Source organism: Gouania willdenowi, chromosome 9, assembly GCF_900634775.1.
Source record: "Gouania willdenowi chromosome 9, fGouWil2.1, whole genome shotgun sequence".
In the NCBI taxonomy this organism is placed as follows: domain Eukaryota; kingdom Metazoa; phylum Chordata; class Actinopteri; order Blenniiformes; family Gobiesocidae; genus Gouania; species Gouania willdenowi.
This window is the reverse complement of record NC_041052.1, coordinates 30,300,102-30,320,034: the sequence shown is the minus strand read 5'-3', so window position 1 is coordinate 30,320,034 and position 19,933 is coordinate 30,300,102. Positions and strand designations below refer to the sequence as shown.

Sequence of the window (19,933 nt, the reverse complement as noted above, 5' to 3'; positions counted from 1 at the left end):
AATTCAAACTGTTTCCTATTTTTTTTCTTACTCTTTATGTTTTCTGTTTTAAATTATTATCATCAAAACTCTCACACACACGCATGGACACACAGGAGCCCTGAATGTATTTTTTATTGCAAATAAATGTCACATTTATAAAATATTACTAATATAATACAATATTATGAATTATTACTTGTTCAAACTTAACATGCAATAATTCAAATTATTTCAATACATTAGTAATATTCCTTTTACAAAAGTATACATATATCTCATGTTGCCATTCTGTACTCTGAGTTTTCGTATAGCTCATATATTGATTTGACATAAATACCTTGTGTGTACTGTATGTGTGTGTTTGTGTGTGTGTGGATCTGTGCGTACCAATCCTGACGACGCCACCAGCTAAGCTAACTGCTGCTGCTCCGCGAGTTCCACAGAAATAAGCTTGGACTTCTTTAACACAAGCTTAGCTTCACTTATTGGGTTTAAAAAGCTCTTTAAATCCAACGGCCTTTTTTTTTTTGCCTTTTTCTACCGTCTTCAGAGCTGACAGAGAAGCTATTTTTGTGCAAAATCACCCTTTAGAAGTAGCTTGGGAGCATGGATTGACTTTCCTCTTTCTTCCTCATTCGCGCTGTCTACATTCAATTTTGTGTTTACAATAAAATTCCCAGTTATTTCAACAAAAAAAGACAGAGCTGTCCAAATATAATACTTCAAAATTTAACGAAACACCTAAAAGCAGAAAACGAGTTGGAATTTTTTTTTTTCTTTTAATGAGGTGCTGGAATTAATCAAATAAGTAAGTAAGTAATTTATTTATAAAGCGCAACATCATAATAGAATAATAAAACATGAGCGCATACACATCATAAGAGCAGCATCATAAATGGATAATAAAAAATTAAAATCCAGTTAACTAAAAGCTTTTCTGAAAAGCAAAGTCTTCAACAGTTTTTTTTTAAGTGTTCACACAGTTAAGGTACCAGAGAGACTGTCCAGGTTATTCCAGAGTCTGAGGGCTACAGCCTGGAATGCCAGGTCTCCTCGGGTTTTAAATTTAGTTTTTGGGGTCTTTAGGAGACCCTGACCTGAAGACCGAAGGCTTTGCCCTGAAGTGTAGGGGGCACAACAAGTCCGTGATATATTGAGGGGCCTGACCATGTAATGCTCGGAACGTAAGAACTAAGATTTTGTATTCTATGCGAAACTTAACTGGAAGTCAGTGCAGAGTAGCAAGAATGGGGGTGATGTGGGATTTTCTAGGAGTAGCAGTTAAAAGTCTGGCAGCAGCATTTTGTAAGATCTGGAGTCGGTTTAGGGTCCAGTTATTAAAACAAGTAAAAACAGAATTACAATAGTCAATGCGTGATGATATAAATGCGTGTATGACCAGTTCCAGATCTGATTTTGATAACAGACGCCTCACTTTAGAGATATTTCTCAGGCTTTTGGTCAGTTGATGACAATGTCCCTCCAAAGACATGGACTGATCAAAAACGACCCCAAGGTTTCTGAGGCTGGTTTTAACAGATGAGCCCAGATCACCAAGAGAGTTTTTAATCAGAGGGATCGTTTTATCAGGAGCAATGATCAGAGTTTCTGTTTTGTTTGAATTTATCTGGAGATAATTTGATGACAACCAGTTTTTGATACAGGATATACAGTCTAAGAACTCAGATAAAAAGTGAAACTCTGAGTCATTAAAGGAGCAGTACAACTGGAAATCGTCAGCATAAAAATGACAAGACATAATTTTAAAACCACAGATTAACCAAGAGGCATCAGATACAATAAAAACAAAACAGGCCCCAGAACAGAGCCCTGGGCTACTCCACATGACAGGTTGGACATATTAGACATAACATCGTTAATAGCAACATTAAAAGTTCTTCCATTTATATAAGAGGTAAACCACTGCAGAACAGCACCAGAAAACCCCATCTCAGATTTGAATCGATTGACCAGTATACTGTGATCTACAGTGTCAAAGGCAGCTGTCAGATCAAGTAAAACCAAAACTGTGTAACGACCAGACTCAGCGGCCATCATTATGTCGCTAGAAACTGCCAAAGTGCCTGCCAAATTAAGCTCTGGAATGTCTATGAATTGAATTGACATTTTGGCTAACTTACCGTGCTAACAGTTGCTATTCTGACCTCCTCCTCAAAAAGTTTCTTGCTTTCATCTTTCTCCTCCGAGTCCACCTTAGAAGCTAATCTTCCCTCCTTTTCCATCCAAGCTGCACTTATATGTGGCCATTACTGTAACAAAACCATTTGTGTGTGTGCGTAATACAATTTGTGTCTGTACCTTGATCCGTGTGTGTAAAATTAGGATTCGTAAACAAAGTTGTCTGCACGTAATCCAGTCTGTCTATCTGTATGCATGTGTCATTGAGCCTGGATAAAAACTGAAAAGAATAATTTAAAATACTAGTGTAGTGCCCGTGGGAAGTATGTCTAGCTATAGAAAAGTGGGAGGTTAAGTAGCTTTTTCATGGATGGCCAAATGACGTTGTGTTTAAAGGTGGGATATTAGGGACATTTTGGTTTGTTGTGAATAGTGTAGGTGATACCTATTGTGTTTTCATATATATTGGCTTTTAGCAAAGACACTGTAGGGAGTTGAACCCCATCTATTCCAAATCCAGTTTGTTGTCCTTGCTGATCCGGATCTCCTCAGATCCACAACAGTCAGTTTAGATGCACACGGTATCATTGCAGTCCAAATAAATCTGACGTTGCACATCGTTGAACCAAGCAGCAGCCATGTTGAAACTCTCAGGTCAGTTGGATCCTGCTCCGCAGAGATATTTGAGGAACACTGCTTATTTGTTACTTTAATTTGGTTTTAAAACAAAATAACCAAAGAACAAATGCTTCACGGTTGGTGTCGTATGTATTCTTTGGTTCCGTCTCACTGTCGCAAGGAGCCGAGGCAATGATTTATCAAGTGAATCTGATACTGTCGTCAACTAGCTTTATAAATCTCAAATAAAGCAGTGCATGTGTCAAATATGGAAATATCTGACTGTCAATGGTATGGAAACCCAGTATGTTAATTTGTATATGACTTTGATGTGATGTGTTCATGTCTGGGTGTATTTGTTTATTAATTGTCGCATTAAGATTGCTATCTGGGAGTGAATTCTATAACCAGCTGATTGACAGACTCTACTGTGCTACGGGGACTAATGAACGGCTGATTAAGGACAGGTGTGAGCAGTGACGTGCCGTGAGCACTAGGGTAGGGTAGGCCGGGCGTTCCAAATTGAGACCACCAATGTCAACACCAATGACAAATTTCATATGTTTCTGCTAGCAAGTGTTAATTCAATTCAACTTTATTTATATAGTGCAATTTAGAACAAAGTAATCTCAATGCGCTGATCAAAATATAAAATTCATAATAAAGAAAGAACCCAACAAGATCCACATGAACAAGCATTTAGCCATCTAACAAAATCAACGTTGTAAAACACCATTAAAGAAACATAAACAATTATTTAATATAGCCTCCATACTCTCCCAACAAGATATATCTTATGACACGGCAGCGCATCCGTTGTTTGTGTTGGAAACACTGAAACATGGAGAAAATGACAACAACAACAACTCGGAACAGCCTCAGTGAGGCTCATCCACAAAGTCAATCCTTCCTTTTGTACCATTCACTGTGGAAAATATGAAACATTTTCTGACCTTACCTTTGCTGAAGGTCTGGTAGCTCAGGTGTTGGTCTCAGCATAGAGAGCTGCCTTTGAACATAAATGGTTGTCATCTTGGGGAACTGACTGCACAAACACATAAAAACACGCTATGGGAACAGAGGCAGAGCAGCAACGTGCTTTTGAGAAGGGGTGTGGCCTCCTCCTGCCTTACAGCGGTTAGGAAATAGCGATGTTTAGCTATTTGGGCTATGAAAAGCACAAAATGCTGACACTTTCAAACTTATAGGTACTGTAGGCTATGGGAAATTGAAAAATAAATGTTGTGGATGGTGAACTCAGACATACTTTAACCAAGAAGAAAGGGAATATATGCGGGTTTGGATGGACCAAATTATCTTTTAAATTGTATTTGCTGTGAAACTCTTTTAAAACATTTTATCTTGGCTTGAATGAATGGTATGCAGGATATCTGGACGTGATTCTTTTTTGTGTCAGTGGATGATTTACATGCTGGTGAAGAATTTGGAAACTCACACAAAACCTCACACCCCTGTGTGACACATGCACCGAGTGTCCAATTCCCCGTTCCTCTTCTTCTGATTTTTTTGCGGGTAGTTTTCTCGACCTCTTTTTCTGCGTTTTGGGAGGTGGTTTGGTAGGCAAACAAAGTGTCTTATGAACGTGTGTCTTATTAATAAGTTATAAAACATAGACAAATAATGTATATGACTTATAAGTTAAAGTTATAATATTTACATAAAGTGTCTTATTGTTGTGTCACACAGAATTGTAGGGATGCAATACCTCTTAGGTGAAAGATGACAAAGAGAAACGTGGTGGAGAGATGATTCTGTCTCCTTTTTAATCAGACAACGCACACACATTTATTGCCCCTACAGGCGGTACAGATAACACAGCACTCTATTATGTTTCTTTTAAGATTAACACCCATTCTGGTTTAAAGACCACAGCTCCTCCCCTGCAGATAAAATCTTCCTTTCTTTCTATGTTTTTTTTTTTTTTTATTCTAAAATGAACATGTCTTTCAAACAAAAAAAAAACAATTAAATTCCAGACCAAATCACTCACAAAACTTGTAAACACAGATACACGAAAAGTATCAACTTATCAACTGTATGTAAATACGGTCGGTATGGACATTATCCCAGAACCCAGTCCATCCTTTCTTTCAGTGAATCCCTTATAAATCCAAACGTTGAGGAGGACGCACATTTCGCTTTGGGCGTTCAAAACGTGGTGTGCTGGCAGTATCTTCCAGAGCTCTGTCAGGTTCTTCAAAGCTCTGAGCATTCTCAAGTGTTTTTTCACGGACAACAGAAACAATGTCAGTTTCCTCAGTATCATCATCTGGAGATGTTTCCCAGCTCCCGTCAGTGTTTGTGACAGTCTGTTCAGCAGTAATGTCCTTTCTCTTTGGATCCAGCATTTGATTCACATGTCTTTTCACAAATGCATCTTGTACATTTACTAAATAAGTAACAGGACCCACAACATCTGTTATCACACCATCCAGCCACTTATCCCCTCCCCTGTTGTTTTTTTACAAGCACAGTTTTGGACCAGGCGTTCTGCTAAACCATTTGAGGCGGGGTGATAAGCTGGAGCTTTAATGTGTTTGACTGCATTTAGCTCAAGAAATGATTCAAATTCGCCTGAAGTAAACTGCGGACCATTATCCGTTACAACCTGTTTTGGTAACCCATAGGAGGCAAAAAGGTTTCTCAAAACCTCAGTAGTTTTGTTAGCTGTGGTAGTCTGCATGTGTACTGTCTCAGGCCAGCGAGCATATGCATCCATAACAACTAAAAACATTTCCTTTTTCACTTCTGCAAAATCCAGGTGTATTCTCTCCCATGGACCTGTAGCCCATTTCCATGTATGTACAGGTGTTGTAGCAGGCATGCTACGTTGCTGTTTACAGATCTCACATAAATTCACCTCACCTTCAATGTCCTCATCAAGTGTTGGCCACCAACACAAACTTCTGAAAAAAGACTTCATTTTTACCATACCCCAATGGCTGTCATGTAAGTCTGACAATAACCTGCCTCGTAGTGTGTCCGGAACGACCACCCTGGAACCCCAGAGAACACAGTCATCTTCTAATGTGAGGTCAAACTTCCTTTTCACATATGGTTGTAGCGCCTCATCTGGAGCATGTTTTGGCCACCCTGATAAAACATACTGTTTTACTTTTGCCAGCACTGGATCTGTCTGTGTTTCCTGTGCTATATGTTTTGCGGTAATAGGCAGACTATCTAAATAAGACACCCTGAACATTGGATTTGGTTTTGGAAAACTGTCATTGGGCACAGGGAGTCTCGATAATGCATCAGCATTCCCGTGCTGCTCTGTTGGCTTGTACTGGATTTCATAGGTATAGGCTGCTAAAATCAGAGACCATCTTTGCATCCTCGCAGCAGCGAAGGGTGGTACGCCCGTTTTTGGACCTAAAATTTTCAGTAACGGTTTGTGGTCTGTTATCAAAGTAAACTTACGACTAAACAAATGCTCATGAATCTTCATTACTCCAAAAACCAAACCTAATACTTCTTTTTCTATCTGAGAATAGTTATTTTCTGCTTTAGTCAGCATTCTAGAAGCAAAGGCTATAGGTTTCTCATTACCGTCAGGCATTTTGTGTAATATAACAGCACCTACCCCCACTGGTAAAGCATAGCAAACTAGTATGAGCGGTAGGTCTGGGTTGTAATGTACAATAACTTTGTTAGAAAGTAGTTGCTTCTTAGCATCCTCAAAAGCTTTCTGGCGTGTCTCTGACCACTCCCACTTAACATCTTTCGGCAATAACCCTGTCATAAGAGCCACCAGGGTTGAGAGATTAGGAATGAACTTCCCGTGGTAACTCAACAGAGATAAGAAAGACTTCAGTTGAGTGGTATTAGTAGGAACGGCTGCTTCAGCAATAGCCTCACATTTAGCTTGCATGGGGTGTATTTTCTCTGCATCAATGACATGTCCCAAATAAGACACACTGTGCTGAAATAAATCACACTTTTCTTTGTTAACCCGAAGGTTGTAGTTGTTAAGTCTTTTTAACACTTCTTCAAGATGTGTTTTTCTGTAGCTAGCCCCGTGATTAAAATGTCATCTAAGTAGCAAATAACACCATTGAGGCCCTGAAGGACTTGGTCCACAAGCTTTTGAAATATTGCAGGTGCACTTGCTACACCGTAAGGAAGCCTGTTTACTTTGTACAGTCCCTTGTGTGTATTTATGGTCAAGTACTGTTTAGCGCTCTCCTTTAACTCCACTTGTTGATATGCTTGTGAGAGATCAAGTTTAGTGAATTCCACACCTTCTGCTAGTTTTGTGAACAGATCCTGTGGTTTTGGAATGGGATACTGATCTACCTCGTGCCATGGGTTAATGGATACTTTATAGTCCCCACAGATCCTCACCGTGTCATCTAACTTTGGAATGTTTACAGTAGGTGCAGCCCATTCATTATAGTTAAAGGTGTAATTACTCCCTCAGCTTCCATTTTGTTTAGCTGAGCTTCTACGGCCTCCCGAAGTGCATAAGGCACTGAGCGAGGTTTGCAAAACTTAGGAATGGCCCCTGATACAACATGGAGCTTTGCTTTGAAACCTGTCACCATTCCGAGGGTTGGCTGAAACACACCTGGGTATCTCTCAGTCAGTGGCGGATGCTTTAAGACTACAAGGGAACCTCAGCTTCCCCTAAAATCAGTGGTCAAATATGTAGTGTTGTGTGTACATTTCATTGACTAAATATATGACAGAACACATGTATGTTTAGTTCAGAATCAGCTTCTTATAACAGGAAACTGACAGTGACAGCGTGACGTTCTTCATTCATTACCGCAGCGTCACAGTGTTAATAAACAGTGGTGAAGTTCAGCTTCAATTGACTTCAATGGGAGACGATTTAGGGGTTGATCCACTGCAGTCAAACTAGACGCTCATTGGATAAATGCTCGGTTATGACGCACTTAGTCCCGCCCATCGGACGCCGGGCTTCACAGGAGGTCTATGGAGCAGTGGGCTGGATCTGTCTGTTCCGGACGCTGGAATAATGGATGATGATTGGATGATCTGTCTCAGGCTAATTCAATTTTGATTGACAGCGAAATGAGCCAATCAGAGAGTATGACGTTGTAAGCACATAGGCGGGTTTTTCAAATATTTCAGTCCGTTGCTCTGTGTTGACACGGAGACTTTGCTGATCCTCTCATAGCGAATTAACTTCTGACAAACCTAGTGTCTGTTTTTGATGTTTGTGGAGACTGTTACTGCTTGTGTTGTGAGACTTTTGACCAAACACACACTCCAGCGCGCAGCAGCTACACGCGTGCGTGTGCGCGCGCGTGCGTGTGTGATAATCTACAAATAGTTGTTGACAACAAAATGTGAATTCTACTAGAATTCACATTTAAATAAACAGATACATTTTCTGAAGTAGGCAGAAAATGAGCTTCCCATGCATGAAAGACCAGCAGCCGCCACTGCTCTCAGTTAACTCCTCCAAACTCTCTGGTTGTACTCTGTTTACAGATGCCCAATCCAGTTTCAGCCTCCTGATCCAGTCTCTCCCCAGTAATGCTGGACCATCTCCTTCCACCACTATCACATTGTGTTCGACTGATTCCATTGCACTTTACATTTACCGAAACGCTTCCTCTCAGTCGAAGTGAATGCTTGCTGTAGGTTTTCCACACAGTTTGTAGGCATTCATTTTAGCTTCTTAAACTTACGTTTGTACAGTTTTTCAGAGATTACAGACACAGCAACTCCTGTGTCTACTTCCATTTTTAGTCATTTCTCGTTGACCCTCACATATACATAGTAAGGTTTTTCAATCTGTACATCACTCTCAGAACAGGAGTCCTCACCTGTAGTCTCTAATGAAAACAGTTCAACATCTCTGATATTACCTGTTGAGTGAGTCTTTGCTGTCCCTGCGTTCTGTGGTTTTGGCTGCATGGCCCGAGTTGCAGGCTCTGTAGGTGGTGAGTCCACCTCCTTCTGCGGATCCTCATTAGAGCTGTGCTCCTCCACCGGCGTTGCAAGTACTTTACTCCGATCACGGTCACTCCCTTGAGCTGAAGCGTCCAGGTGCGTGGTTCATTTCGTCTGTCCATCTTTTCTTCCTTCAGGTCGGGAACGGCAGGCCTTGGCAATGTGCCCTCTTTTCTTACAGGCGTGGCATTCTGCATCTTTAAAACGACATTCATCTGGTCTGTGCCCTTTTTTAGCACATCGATAACAAGGTTTCCTGCCTGCGTCCTTCTTTGGCGTGGCTGCCTTAGTAATGACGTTAGTCCTGAACGACTTCTGTGCCAACTGTTGTGCATTGTGTTTATTCACTTCGTGTGCCAGTCCCATATCATACACTGCTACCATCTTTTGTGTGGGCGGCATTCAACATGCGGTCACACAGTTCTGCACTTTTAACCCCACATACAAATCTATCTCTGAGAGCATCGTTTAAAAAAGCCCCAAATTCGCATGTGGATGCCAGCTTCCTTAAACTAGCCATGTACGCACTTATAGACTCGCCTTCTCCCTGGTTCCTGCAGTTAAACTTGTATCTTTCTGCAATGAAGTTTGTCTTCGGCACAAAATGTGCACGCAACAGATCAATTAACTCTGACGGCTTAAATGGCGCACACAAGTCCATAAGCAGATTGTGGTTCCTTCTGCCCACAATTGTCAGGAATACTGCCTTTACCTTTTCCTCACCAAACACCAGCCCATTTGCAACGAAGAACTGCTCCAACCTAATCTAAATAGGCTTCAAATCCTTCTTCATTTTCATCGAAGTGAAAATCCTCACTTTTCCCGAATGCCGCTGCCATAACCAACGTGCTTTCTCCCGTCTCGAAGGAGTTTTACTTCCAATATAAAACTCTTTTCATCTGTTAAAGATAAATCCCATCCTCATCGCCAAAAGTCTGTTGTGTCTCACAGAATTGTGGGGATGCAATACCTCTTAGGTGAAAGACGACTTCTTGCTTCTCTCAACGAGGACAGTCGCACTCTCTGTTTCTCCCTCCCTTCCTTCTTATCTCTCTCCCAGCTGCTGCTTTGTCTGGTCTTGTGAGCCTAACAAGAGCCTCTCTCTGTAACTCATCCAAAACCGGAATAATGGAATTAATTAGTTGGTCTCTCAGTGCTATCGATCAGATTTTTTCGACGAAAAGAACCGGGGGTGGTGAACCCGCATGTCCAAGCGGGACGTTTGCGGCTGGATACACCCTCAACCCTTGGAACAAGTGGCGAGTTGTGTGTCTGTCCATCCTTTCCGTGGAAGATGTGGAGGACATCTACATGATTGGAATAATGATAGTAGGCATGCTGCTGATCGGAGCTGGTGGCTTCCTCATCTATTGAAAAGTCCGTACTACGCTGGCGACTGTTTTGGAAAAGCTGCCAGTGATTTCTGAAGGATGTAGCAGGGCTCTGAACACTCAGACTCATGTGTTGATAGATATCAAAAGCAAGCAAGAGCTGCTTTTGGATCGTCTACGCGTTATGGATAACAACTGGGAGAAGTTGGAGACCCGGCTTGGAAGTGGAAACTAGGCCATTCATTGGATTACAGCAGAGAGACCCAGGACAGAAGGCTATTGGAAATTAACATAGCCTGTATCAAATCACATTGCTTATCTCCCTTTCGGCTCCCCAGCCAGCCAAGGCTAAAGCCAAGGTTGTCTCATCTCTTATCACCAGGAAGTTTCTGCAGACGGCGGCTCTTACCCAGACTCCCTTCCCCCGCTCCTTCCCTACATTCCCACCTGGAACTGTTGATGCTGAACTTTTCCACACGTCATCTGGTTGTCAGTAACGCAGCTACAGGTCTTCAACTTCAAATGCCTCGTTGGCCATCTTTCCCCACCTCCCATCCGCAGCTGCATGGAGGCGTGGTTGCAGCGCCCATTGGCAGCACGCCCATGTCCCCAAACAGCTGGAATCCTGCTGTTCTTCCCACCTGACTCCCTCCCCCAGCCAACCTACCACCCAACCCTTCCCACATGCCTTGTCTCGAGTTGTTTGACTGTGTCATGCTTACATTTATGTTTGCAGAGGCGGTTTTTTTTCCTGGTTTCACACTGCTTTCTCTGTTTAGGGAAATCAGTTTCAAACTGGCAGTTTTTTTCCCCTCACCCCTCCTCTCCTCCTGTTGTTGATCCCTTTTTCACCTAAATATGTGGGCGCCGCAAAAGGCTGCTCCGGTGTGTTGATGTGTCTTCTTTCACTGCAACTACCAAGTCAAATTCCTCGTATTGTTCTAAACTGTACCTGGTCAATAAAGCTGATTCTGATTCTGATTCTGATTCTGAGAAACGTGGTGGAGAGATGATTCTGTCTCCTTTTTAATCAGAATGAATCGCTGCACAACTCCCAATGCAGCTCTTTAATGCCCCTACAGGTGGAACAGATAACACAGCACTCTATACTTGTATAGGCATTCTAATGTTTCTTTTAAGATGAACGCCCTTTCTGGTTTAAACACCACACTTATGAAGTTGTCCTCCGATTGGAGGGTCTGTCACTTGGTACCAGCCAAAACTGCTGGTTTCTAGCGATATTGCATGAGTTACAAGTTTAGAATGTATAGATCGCATTCGCCAAATGTGTTCCAAAAATCCTGTGCACAGGGACAGTGTCCCGGTTTGATGACACACGCAATACAGACAGACAGATTGGATTACACACAGACAACTTCAATTACAAACCCTAATTTCTCACACACGGATTGAAACACACACACAGATTGAGGTACAGATACAAGGATTGTATTACATTTACATTTATGTATATATTCATACATGCATGAATATATACATATTTAGGTGTTTGTGTACATGTATTGTATATATATATATGTGTGTGTGTGTGCTTTAACTGGATGCATAGGTGTATGTATATTAATATATGTAAAATTCTGTACATAACCTCCCCTTTTATAACTTAATTGTAAATTGTGTTCTAAATATATATAGTGAAAGCCTATTTTATTATTTCATTTTAATCTTATTGTTTTGCACAAATTGTTTTGCTTTGGCAATGCAATCCTGTTTTCTCATGCCAATAAAGCTGTTTTGATTTTGAATTTGAATTTGAATTACGCACACACAAATAGTTTTGTTACAACAACGGCCTCATACACTCTGCTGCAGTTGAACTTGTGGAGGCAATGGCAAACATATCTGTGAGTTTTCACACATTTTCTCTGAGTTTTTCTGCACCACCTTTACACTTTTGTGATTTCTCCATTTTGATGCACTTTTCTGCCTCCGGACTCTGGAGTCAGGCTGGCTAACGGGAGGGGTGGGGAAAGTAGGGCTGGGAGCTTTCATTGGATTAGCCCATGTCCTTCAAGAGAATCAGTCAATGGGCCATCATAGTCGTTAAAAATGATAATGAATATACTTTTTCTGGTTAATATTGACAGCCCTGCCCCCACTCCTGGCCGAGCCGACCCTAAAGCATGCGTCGGATTGATGAGACGTATACAGATTAGATGTGTTCCTGTCTTCTGTCACAGATGCATACAGAATTGATGTGTTCCTGTCCTCCGTCACGGACGTATACAGATTAGATGTGTTCCTGTCCTCTGTTAAAGACATATACAGAATAAATGTGTTCCGTTCCTCTGTCACAGGCGTATACAAAATACATGTGTTCCTGTGCTCTGTCACAGATGTATACAGAACAGATGTGTTCTTGTCTTCTATTACAGACGTATAAAGAATAGATGTGTTCCTGTGCTCTGTTAGAGACGTATACAGAATAGATGTGTGAACCCACCGTTTCATATTCCAAAAAAACATGTTTCACGGAAGGGAGAAGGAAATGAGTAGATGTTTTGCCTCCTCTGGGAATCTTTGCGTTCGTTTTCTATAGTTTCCAAAGAAAAGTGTTTTTTTCTATGTATTGACTTCAGTGGTGTCACATGACCGTCTCTCTCCTCCCTCAGTGGTTGGAAACTTTGGCTGGTGTTTCTTATCTGAGCTGAAGTGGGACACGGATGAGCGACGTGTTTTATTCGTGTTTTATTCAAACAGGCGTGTTCATGATCATGAGAAGGTTTCACTCAGTTTCCAGGCCACTGAGCGCGCTCTCTCTCTCTCTCTCACACACACACACACACACACACACACACACACACACACACACACACACACAGATGCATGCCGGGACGTCCCTTTAGCCCGTCGAGTACTGCTGGAGGGGTTGTGTGTGTGTGTGTGTGTGTGTGTGTGTGTGTGTGTGTGTGTGTGTGTGTTGCTGATGCTGTGAGGACATAAATCATTTCAAACACTCACACAATGAAGGGTTTCACTACTATTCAGAGGACTGATGATGATGATGGTCCCTGTAACACCTTCATCTTTCTGTCTGTGTCAGACTGTCAATAAACTCTGTAAATGTTAGCCTGTGGCCGTGCTGTAAATGTCATTCTAACTTCTAACGTACCACTCATATTACAGTATTTTTCAACCTTGGGGTCGGGACCCCATGTGGGATCACCTGGAAATAAATTGGGGTCACCTGCAATGTCTAGTAATTGGTATAAAAGGGGGGGGGGGATTTGTTTTTTGAATAACTGTATACTGGAATTAAAATTTCTCAAATGTAAATCTAGTTCAAATAAAATGCAGTATAAAAATATCTGAGGTGGCACACATCACTTTGTGCACTAATTCTGGCTACTCTGTATTTGTACCAAACTTTAATAAACATTATCAAAAACTCTTTCTAGAAAAAAAAATGTCTTTGGAGCCTCTGGACATTTGTGATATTAAAAAGCCTCCAAAAATCTCAGTCCGTGGACTAAAACTGTGGCTCACTTCTCATTACGTTCACACTAAATACTTTCAGGGGTCTTTTCTCCCATCTGTACTTAAGCGCTTTTTTGCTTGCCTGCAGTTACGCGCTTCTCTCCTACGCGTATTCTCCAGTCCAGGTTGCTGACACGCCCACCGCGCGTAAGCAGCCAAAAAGCGCGTATGTGTGAATGAAGGTGGGCTGAAGGAAAGGAGGCGGTGATGTCAGTTTTTTGGGGATGTCTAAAAATAAGTGAAAATGACAAAGTTCACTTTTAGTTTGAAACGCCTTCATTGATAAACAATGTAGCAGGTTGATTTGATCAGATCATTGATCAGATTATTGCAGCGTGACTGAGGATTGGCCGCATTCTGTCCGAGTCACAGTTAATCTTTCTCTCCTTGATCATCATCATCATCATCATCATCATCATCATCATCATCATCATCATCATCATCATCATCATCACTGTAAAGCGTGATCGAGTTAGATGCGCTGGAGATATGAGGAAATAACGCAACCGCAGAGCGCCCTGCTTTAATACAGAGGGATGTTCGCAGTGAATCAGAACTATTCCATAATACGCAGTTTTAAATATAAATTGTTTAAAGCGACCTGCGCTGAGCCTCATTAAAATATCTGTGAGTTTGTGTTCCATCCTCATCAGCATATGACAGCTTGTTTCACTCTGTAGTGGATCAAACTGTGACTTTACATTGGACATAGTATGAAAATTGTTGAATCACTGTGGCCAACATGGACAGAAGTCCGCGTCTGTCAGAGTTTTAATTGATCGCGCAGCAACAGCACGCACAAGTCCGTGTGGCTTCAAATGTAACTGTCCATATTTCTAGTGCAATATAATGTTTCACCTTATAGGGGCGCTGCACTTGTTCCAGGGTTAGAAGCACGTAAGAGGAAAAGGACTTACGTACACCGGAGAATGTGCGTAAAACCAGATTTGAATGGGAACACCCACATTTCAGGGCTGCTCCACCCACTGTGCGTAATAGAGCCCTAAATGAGTCTGTAGTATGTTCATATTAGATAGTATGAAAAGATTGATTAGGTTAGAAATACCCAGATGTATACTATATGGGGACAATTTGTACGTGTGCACATTACTTCTTAACTTATCCATGTTCAATTACGATTATTATATTTCAAAATGTATATATACTGTATTTTTTTAACTAACTTTCTTGTGTTGTAGTCTGTTCATCATAATGAGAACTGGTGCAATGAGAAAGGTTCCACGCTGTTTGGAGTGTGAAAAAACCAAAAGCAATTAACTGTGCTATTTCTTTTTGTGTTATTTTTCTGTAATTAATTTTATAGAATTCCCTTGCCAATTACAATTACCTAGTCAATTACCTAAACTCAATTACAATTAAAACAGTAACATTTTATTCAATAACAATTACAGTTATAAATATGTCATAAAAAGAATAAGGGGATGAGTGGAGGATCATGTGTCTGTCTATTAGGCGTGTTGAAAAAAATTGATTCGGCGATTTATCGCGATATTACGTAGCACGATTCTCTGATTAATTCAAAATGCATCCATATGTTTTTTTTGTTTTTTTTTTTTTCAAACCTTTATTTAACCAGGAAAGTCTTTTCCACTGCAGGAGACATTGTAACTGTCACTGTTTGGATAACGTTGGCATCTGTTTTGGGGAGGCTGCCTGTCATTACTGAGGGATTGTGCAGGGCTCTCAACACTCAGATATACTGCGATATACAAACTCAAAAGTAAGCAGGATGCTACTTTTGAACGTCTACGTGATATGCAATCTAACTTGGAGAAGTTGACAGCTCAGCTTGGAAGCTAAGGGCCAAAATATCGGATATATTGTGCTTATATTGTGCAGAAATTGTGCTTAGCCTGGGCAAAAACAAATAGTTTTCTTCATTTGGCTCCCCCAGACAGCCTGCCATTCAAGGCTGATGTTTGTGTTGAATGATGCTCCGTCCCCTTCCTCTTCTTCCCTTAACCACTACCACCTGGAAACTTTGTTTCTGAATCAGAACTATGCAAGGTAATTTCAGGTCATCTGACAACAGACTGAACTGTACAGAGATGCAGCGAACAGTATCATGACTCAACGCCTTCTTTGGCTGCCATCCTTTCCTCCGCCCCAAACCTTTAAATGGCCCTGGGACTGGCTACAAGCTAAAAGTCAAACATCCCCTTTTCAAAATATAAACATCTCATTCTATTCATTTTTTTTAACTCTATTTTAAATAGGACTCTTGTTTTGAGATAACAGGAAGTTTTGTCAGTAGCACAATGGAAGGTATTCTACTTGGTCATTTTCTCACTTAAAATTATTTCATAACTTTCAAATGTTGTTGAGAATCACTGGAGATATTTAGCCTCAGTGTGCTTCAGGTTTTGTCCTTGTAGATTCCAGATGCATCTTGAGAAACTTGGAAGTATACTTCAGTTAAAACACCCATCATTCTAATCATACTTATGGTAGATCGTTGACACAGCCTAATACTCAGATTACTACAAGCATTACACTTCTGAGCTCTGATTGGCTGAATCGACAACAGCAGCAGTGAGATCAGAGGTCATGTGACGTAAAGAATCATGGACACGTTGAAGGTGTTTTAAAAAGATCAAGAACTTTAATGTTGATCTGTTCCTTATGTCAGTCGAATCTTTATGTTTTTATACGGTGAATCCTGAAGCTCCTCCTTCAGCTCTACCTCTAGCTTCTCCCCCTCCTCTTCCTCATTGGTGTTTTGTGTTGAAAGAGCTGCCTTTCGTGGTCGCTTGGGAACGGCGTAGTCGTCAATCCGTGGGTCGTACGGATACTCATGACCTTTGGGGTCTATGGTGCTGCCCATAACTCTCCAGGCATCCCCTCGTACCTCCTCAGGGTCATCGTACAGCGATGCGGTTAAGGTGGGCCTTCTTGTGGTGGCGCAGCCTTCGGGCTCGTCGTAGATGTGATCCCCCGTGTAGTATGTCTCCACAGGGAACACATTTCTGATCTTCATTTCGTCAATGCTGTCGTAGAGCGGGTCGGCGCCGAGCCGATGATTTAAGGAGGAGCTGAGGCTGTCGAAGGGCAGCGAGTAATCGGGGTCTTTGATGGTGGGAGGGGCTGGTGGAGCGCCAACGCTGATCTGAGAGTATGGCTGGACTTCGGGGGCGGAGCCAGCTTCAGAGTCAGTGTTTATCTTCACCGTGTTTTTACGAGAAAAGGGAAAACCGCCGTCGTCTTCCAGAGTCAGACTCTTCACCGCCGTCAGCACGCGCTCCACGGGACACTCCAAACAGGCCTGAGAACACAAGCCACGCTCCCTTTATGTATGTACAGGTAGCCATGTGTGTAAAGAGCGTTTCTTACCAGTGGGGGACGCTGCTGCTGTGAAGGTGTGGCGCTTTCTCGACTGTTTGTCACCAAACTGTAAACACCGTCAGTCGCCTACTGACAGGAGAGTGAGTGAAGGAGGCAGACAGAAAGCAGACAGGAAGCAGACAGGACGCAGAACAGGACGCAGTAACGTAGTGATTTTGAGGCTGACCTGCGCGCTGGGTGGGGTTAGCGTGCTGTACGGTGTCGCTCTCTGCAAAGCTGTGTTTGGTGGAGGTGGTGGTGGAGGCAGGCCTGTGCTGTGGGGAGGGTCCAGGTGGTGGTTGCAGGTTCTCTGCAGGTTGATGGCACCTTCTATTGCCTGGAACAGAAGGTTTCCCTGACGGGTGTCGAACTCAAAGCTTCCCTCACCAGAGTCGCAGCGTCGCCCCGCCTCAAAGGAGAAACTAGTCTAAGGAGGCAGAGATGCTCTTATTCTGAAAATCTCGATCAGCCTCAAAACAGCTTTATACTCTTATTTTGAAATGCATTTGAATCTATAAATGGAGTTTGTCTTATTCTTATTTTGAAGTGTGTGTGTGTGTGTGTGTGTGTGTGTGTGTGTGTGTGTGTGTCTGTGACCTTGTCCCTCCCAAAGCGTCTCAGGTATCTGTATGGCCAACTGAACTGTACGTCTCCGGTTCTGTCCAATAGAAGCAGAGCGTGTGGTCCCGCCCTCAGCACGATGTCTCCTCTCAGCCTGCAGCGATCAGAGGCCTCGGTCCTCCGCACACATACCTTGAAGTCACACACTGACAGACACGCACACATTACATTCAAATGAGGCTGTTTTTAATGCTGTCTATGTTCATTTGTGGAATAAAGCATTTGCTCTTTTTTCTTCTTCTCCACCATGTCTGCATGGTCGTCAACACTAAAGGAGGCTTGAACTCACCTGGTAGCCCCACTTCTTAAGACCTGTGACTGTTACAGTTTAATCTGAGGGCGCCCTCTGCTGGTCACACACATGTTCTCTTCTACAGCAGCTCTGCAGGCTTAATTTACAGGTTCTCCCTAAATGGGTGTTTCCATCTGTCTGTCTGTCTGTGTCTGTATTCAGACTATTGTTAGTTTTGTCCCATGCTTACAGACACAATATTTTCACTGAAACAGCAGTAATGCTGCTGCTAATCAACAGACATACAGACAGTGTTGTGTCATCACTGCAGCCTTTTGTGTTGACAATCAGGAAGTCTGAATAGTACAGATAAAAAGCACAGTGTGTGTTTTTGTGCACACGTTTTTGAATGCATGTGTTTTTGTATGTGTGCACATCTGTGTGTGTGTGTGTGTGTGTGTTTTGTGTGAGTGTGTGTGTGTGTTTAGTGGGTGTGAGTGTGTGTGTGAGTGTCTATGCATTTTGTGTGAGTGAGTGAGTGTGTGTGTGTTTTGAGTGTGTGTGTTTTGTGTGAGCGTGTGTGTGTGCGTGCGCGTGTGTGTTTTGTGTGAGTGAGTGTGTGTGTGTGTGTGTTTAGCCTCAGTGGAAAAAGCTGCAACCATAAAGAGGAAGTGAAGTTTGCAGACACAGCAAACCGTTAAACCTTCAGAAGACGGACAGAAACAGACCTACAGACAGACCTACAGATGTACCTACAGACAGACATAGAGATGTACCTGTATCTCGGCCGCCGTACAGTGTATTGTCTTCCATCCCTTCCTCTTCTTCTCTCCGTCCTCTCTGAACACTTCCTCTCTTTCCTCCGAGGTCTGTCCCACTGACCTACAGACAGACAGTGTTTAAGTGTCTTTCGGAAAAGAAAAAAAAACTGATTCCGCCTCAGTCATCTGATGACTGTCTGTTTTTGTTAGTCAGTAGTTTTAGTCAGAAGTGTATGTAGTATAAGTGGGGGATGTCAGCTGTCTTTAGGAGTGGTGAGCGTACAGTCTGTGGGTCCTGCTGGTTCCTGACAGTCATGTCAGTTGTGTCAGTGGTGGTGGACGTACTGGGAAGGCAATCTCACACAGACGCTGGGTCCAGTCCTCCAGCTGCTGTCTGTCTGTAGCAAACACAAAGATCTTGTCTGTAGTTTCCAGCAGGAAAGGAAACGTGTTCCTGGGACATCCGTCCAGCTCCACCTCAGACACGCGGATGCAGTCGGACAGACGCACCACCTACAGATGTACAGAGACAGATATTCACCATTTCTGTTATGCGTCAGTTGTGTGTCAGTTGTGGTACCTTTTTGTGTTCCTGCAGTTTGCGTGGCATCCTATCGTCTTTGCACTCAAAGAACTCGAGCCGTGAGACGGAGCTGGAGCTGTCCCTGTAGAGGACGACCCACACACGCTTCCACTTCTGCAGCAAAGACGAGATGTTAGCATTCGCATTGTACTACGCATGGTAAAGTGGCAAGAGCTTCAGCATTAGCATTTCTCTACTCAAGGTAAAGATGCAAGAGCTTTAGCTAACATTCACATTGCTACTGTTATTTTGTTTATTCAATCAACTTCCTGCAATAACAGTGTTGTGTTTAGCATTGGAACTTTTGGGATTAGCCGCATTTAAGCAAGTATTAATGGAATAGTTGTGAGCATTAGTTTAAAAGTAAAAAATCTGTTAGCATTAACATTAGCTGTACCTTTCCAAATCTCCCCTGCTGGAGGAACAGCGCCCCCTGTTTGCTGATGTCCTCGTCCATGTCCTCTCCTCAGCATTTGAGGAGCGTCCTGCGAGCTCCTTCTGGGTTCGTCCCGTCCTCCTCCCTCTGCTGCTTGCCGTCTGCACTGTTTCCTGCCTCGGCTTCAAGAGGAAGTGGAACAAACCGTCACACTGAGCGTCACCTTCTGCTTTCTTGCAGAGTTTGCCCGTCCCCCACTGCCTCCTCGTCCTCCTCACACCATGCGCCCTCTGCTGGACACTCTGGATCGCTTTGTGCAGCAACCGTCTTATATTCTCGTGTTGATGTCATCCCTTCAGGAGATGGAGTAGACGCTTTGAATTTTTTATTTTATTTTTTATTTTTTCCTTTGGGTTATTGCAATGATGTTTTTGTGTTGTTTTTGGTTGTTTTTTTATTTCTGTCTTTATGTGTCCTTTTCATGCTTTTTTTTGTGTCATCTTG

General features: G+C 42.5%; 1 protein-coding gene across 2 annotated transcripts; it reads right to left on the bottom strand.

The window, feature by feature from the left end:
* Positions 1–16,113: 16,113 nt before the first annotated feature.
* On the bottom strand, positions 16,114–19,699 carry dok2 (docking protein 2). 2 transcript variants are annotated; one of them, XM_028458498.1, is made up of 8 exons: positions 19,451–19,699; positions 19,051–19,167; positions 18,816–18,983; positions 18,486–18,591; positions 17,454–17,623; positions 17,044–17,283; positions 16,866–16,943; positions 16,114–16,797 (listed from the first exon to the last, which is right to left on the bottom strand). In XM_028458498.1, exons 1-8 carry the CDS (start codon positions 19,508–19,510, stop codon positions 16,156–16,158), a joined length of 1,581 nt encoding a protein of 526 aa, XP_028314299.1. In that variant the 5' UTR covers positions 19,511–19,699; the 3' UTR covers positions 16,114–16,155. The 2 variants fall into 2 exon arrangements, with proteins under 2 accessions (XP_028314299.1, XP_028314300.1); XM_028458499.1 differs by lacking the exons at positions 19,051–19,167; positions 19,451–19,699 and having other exon boundaries at positions 18,754–18,894.
* Between the last annotated feature and the right edge of the window lie 234 nt (positions 19,700–19,933).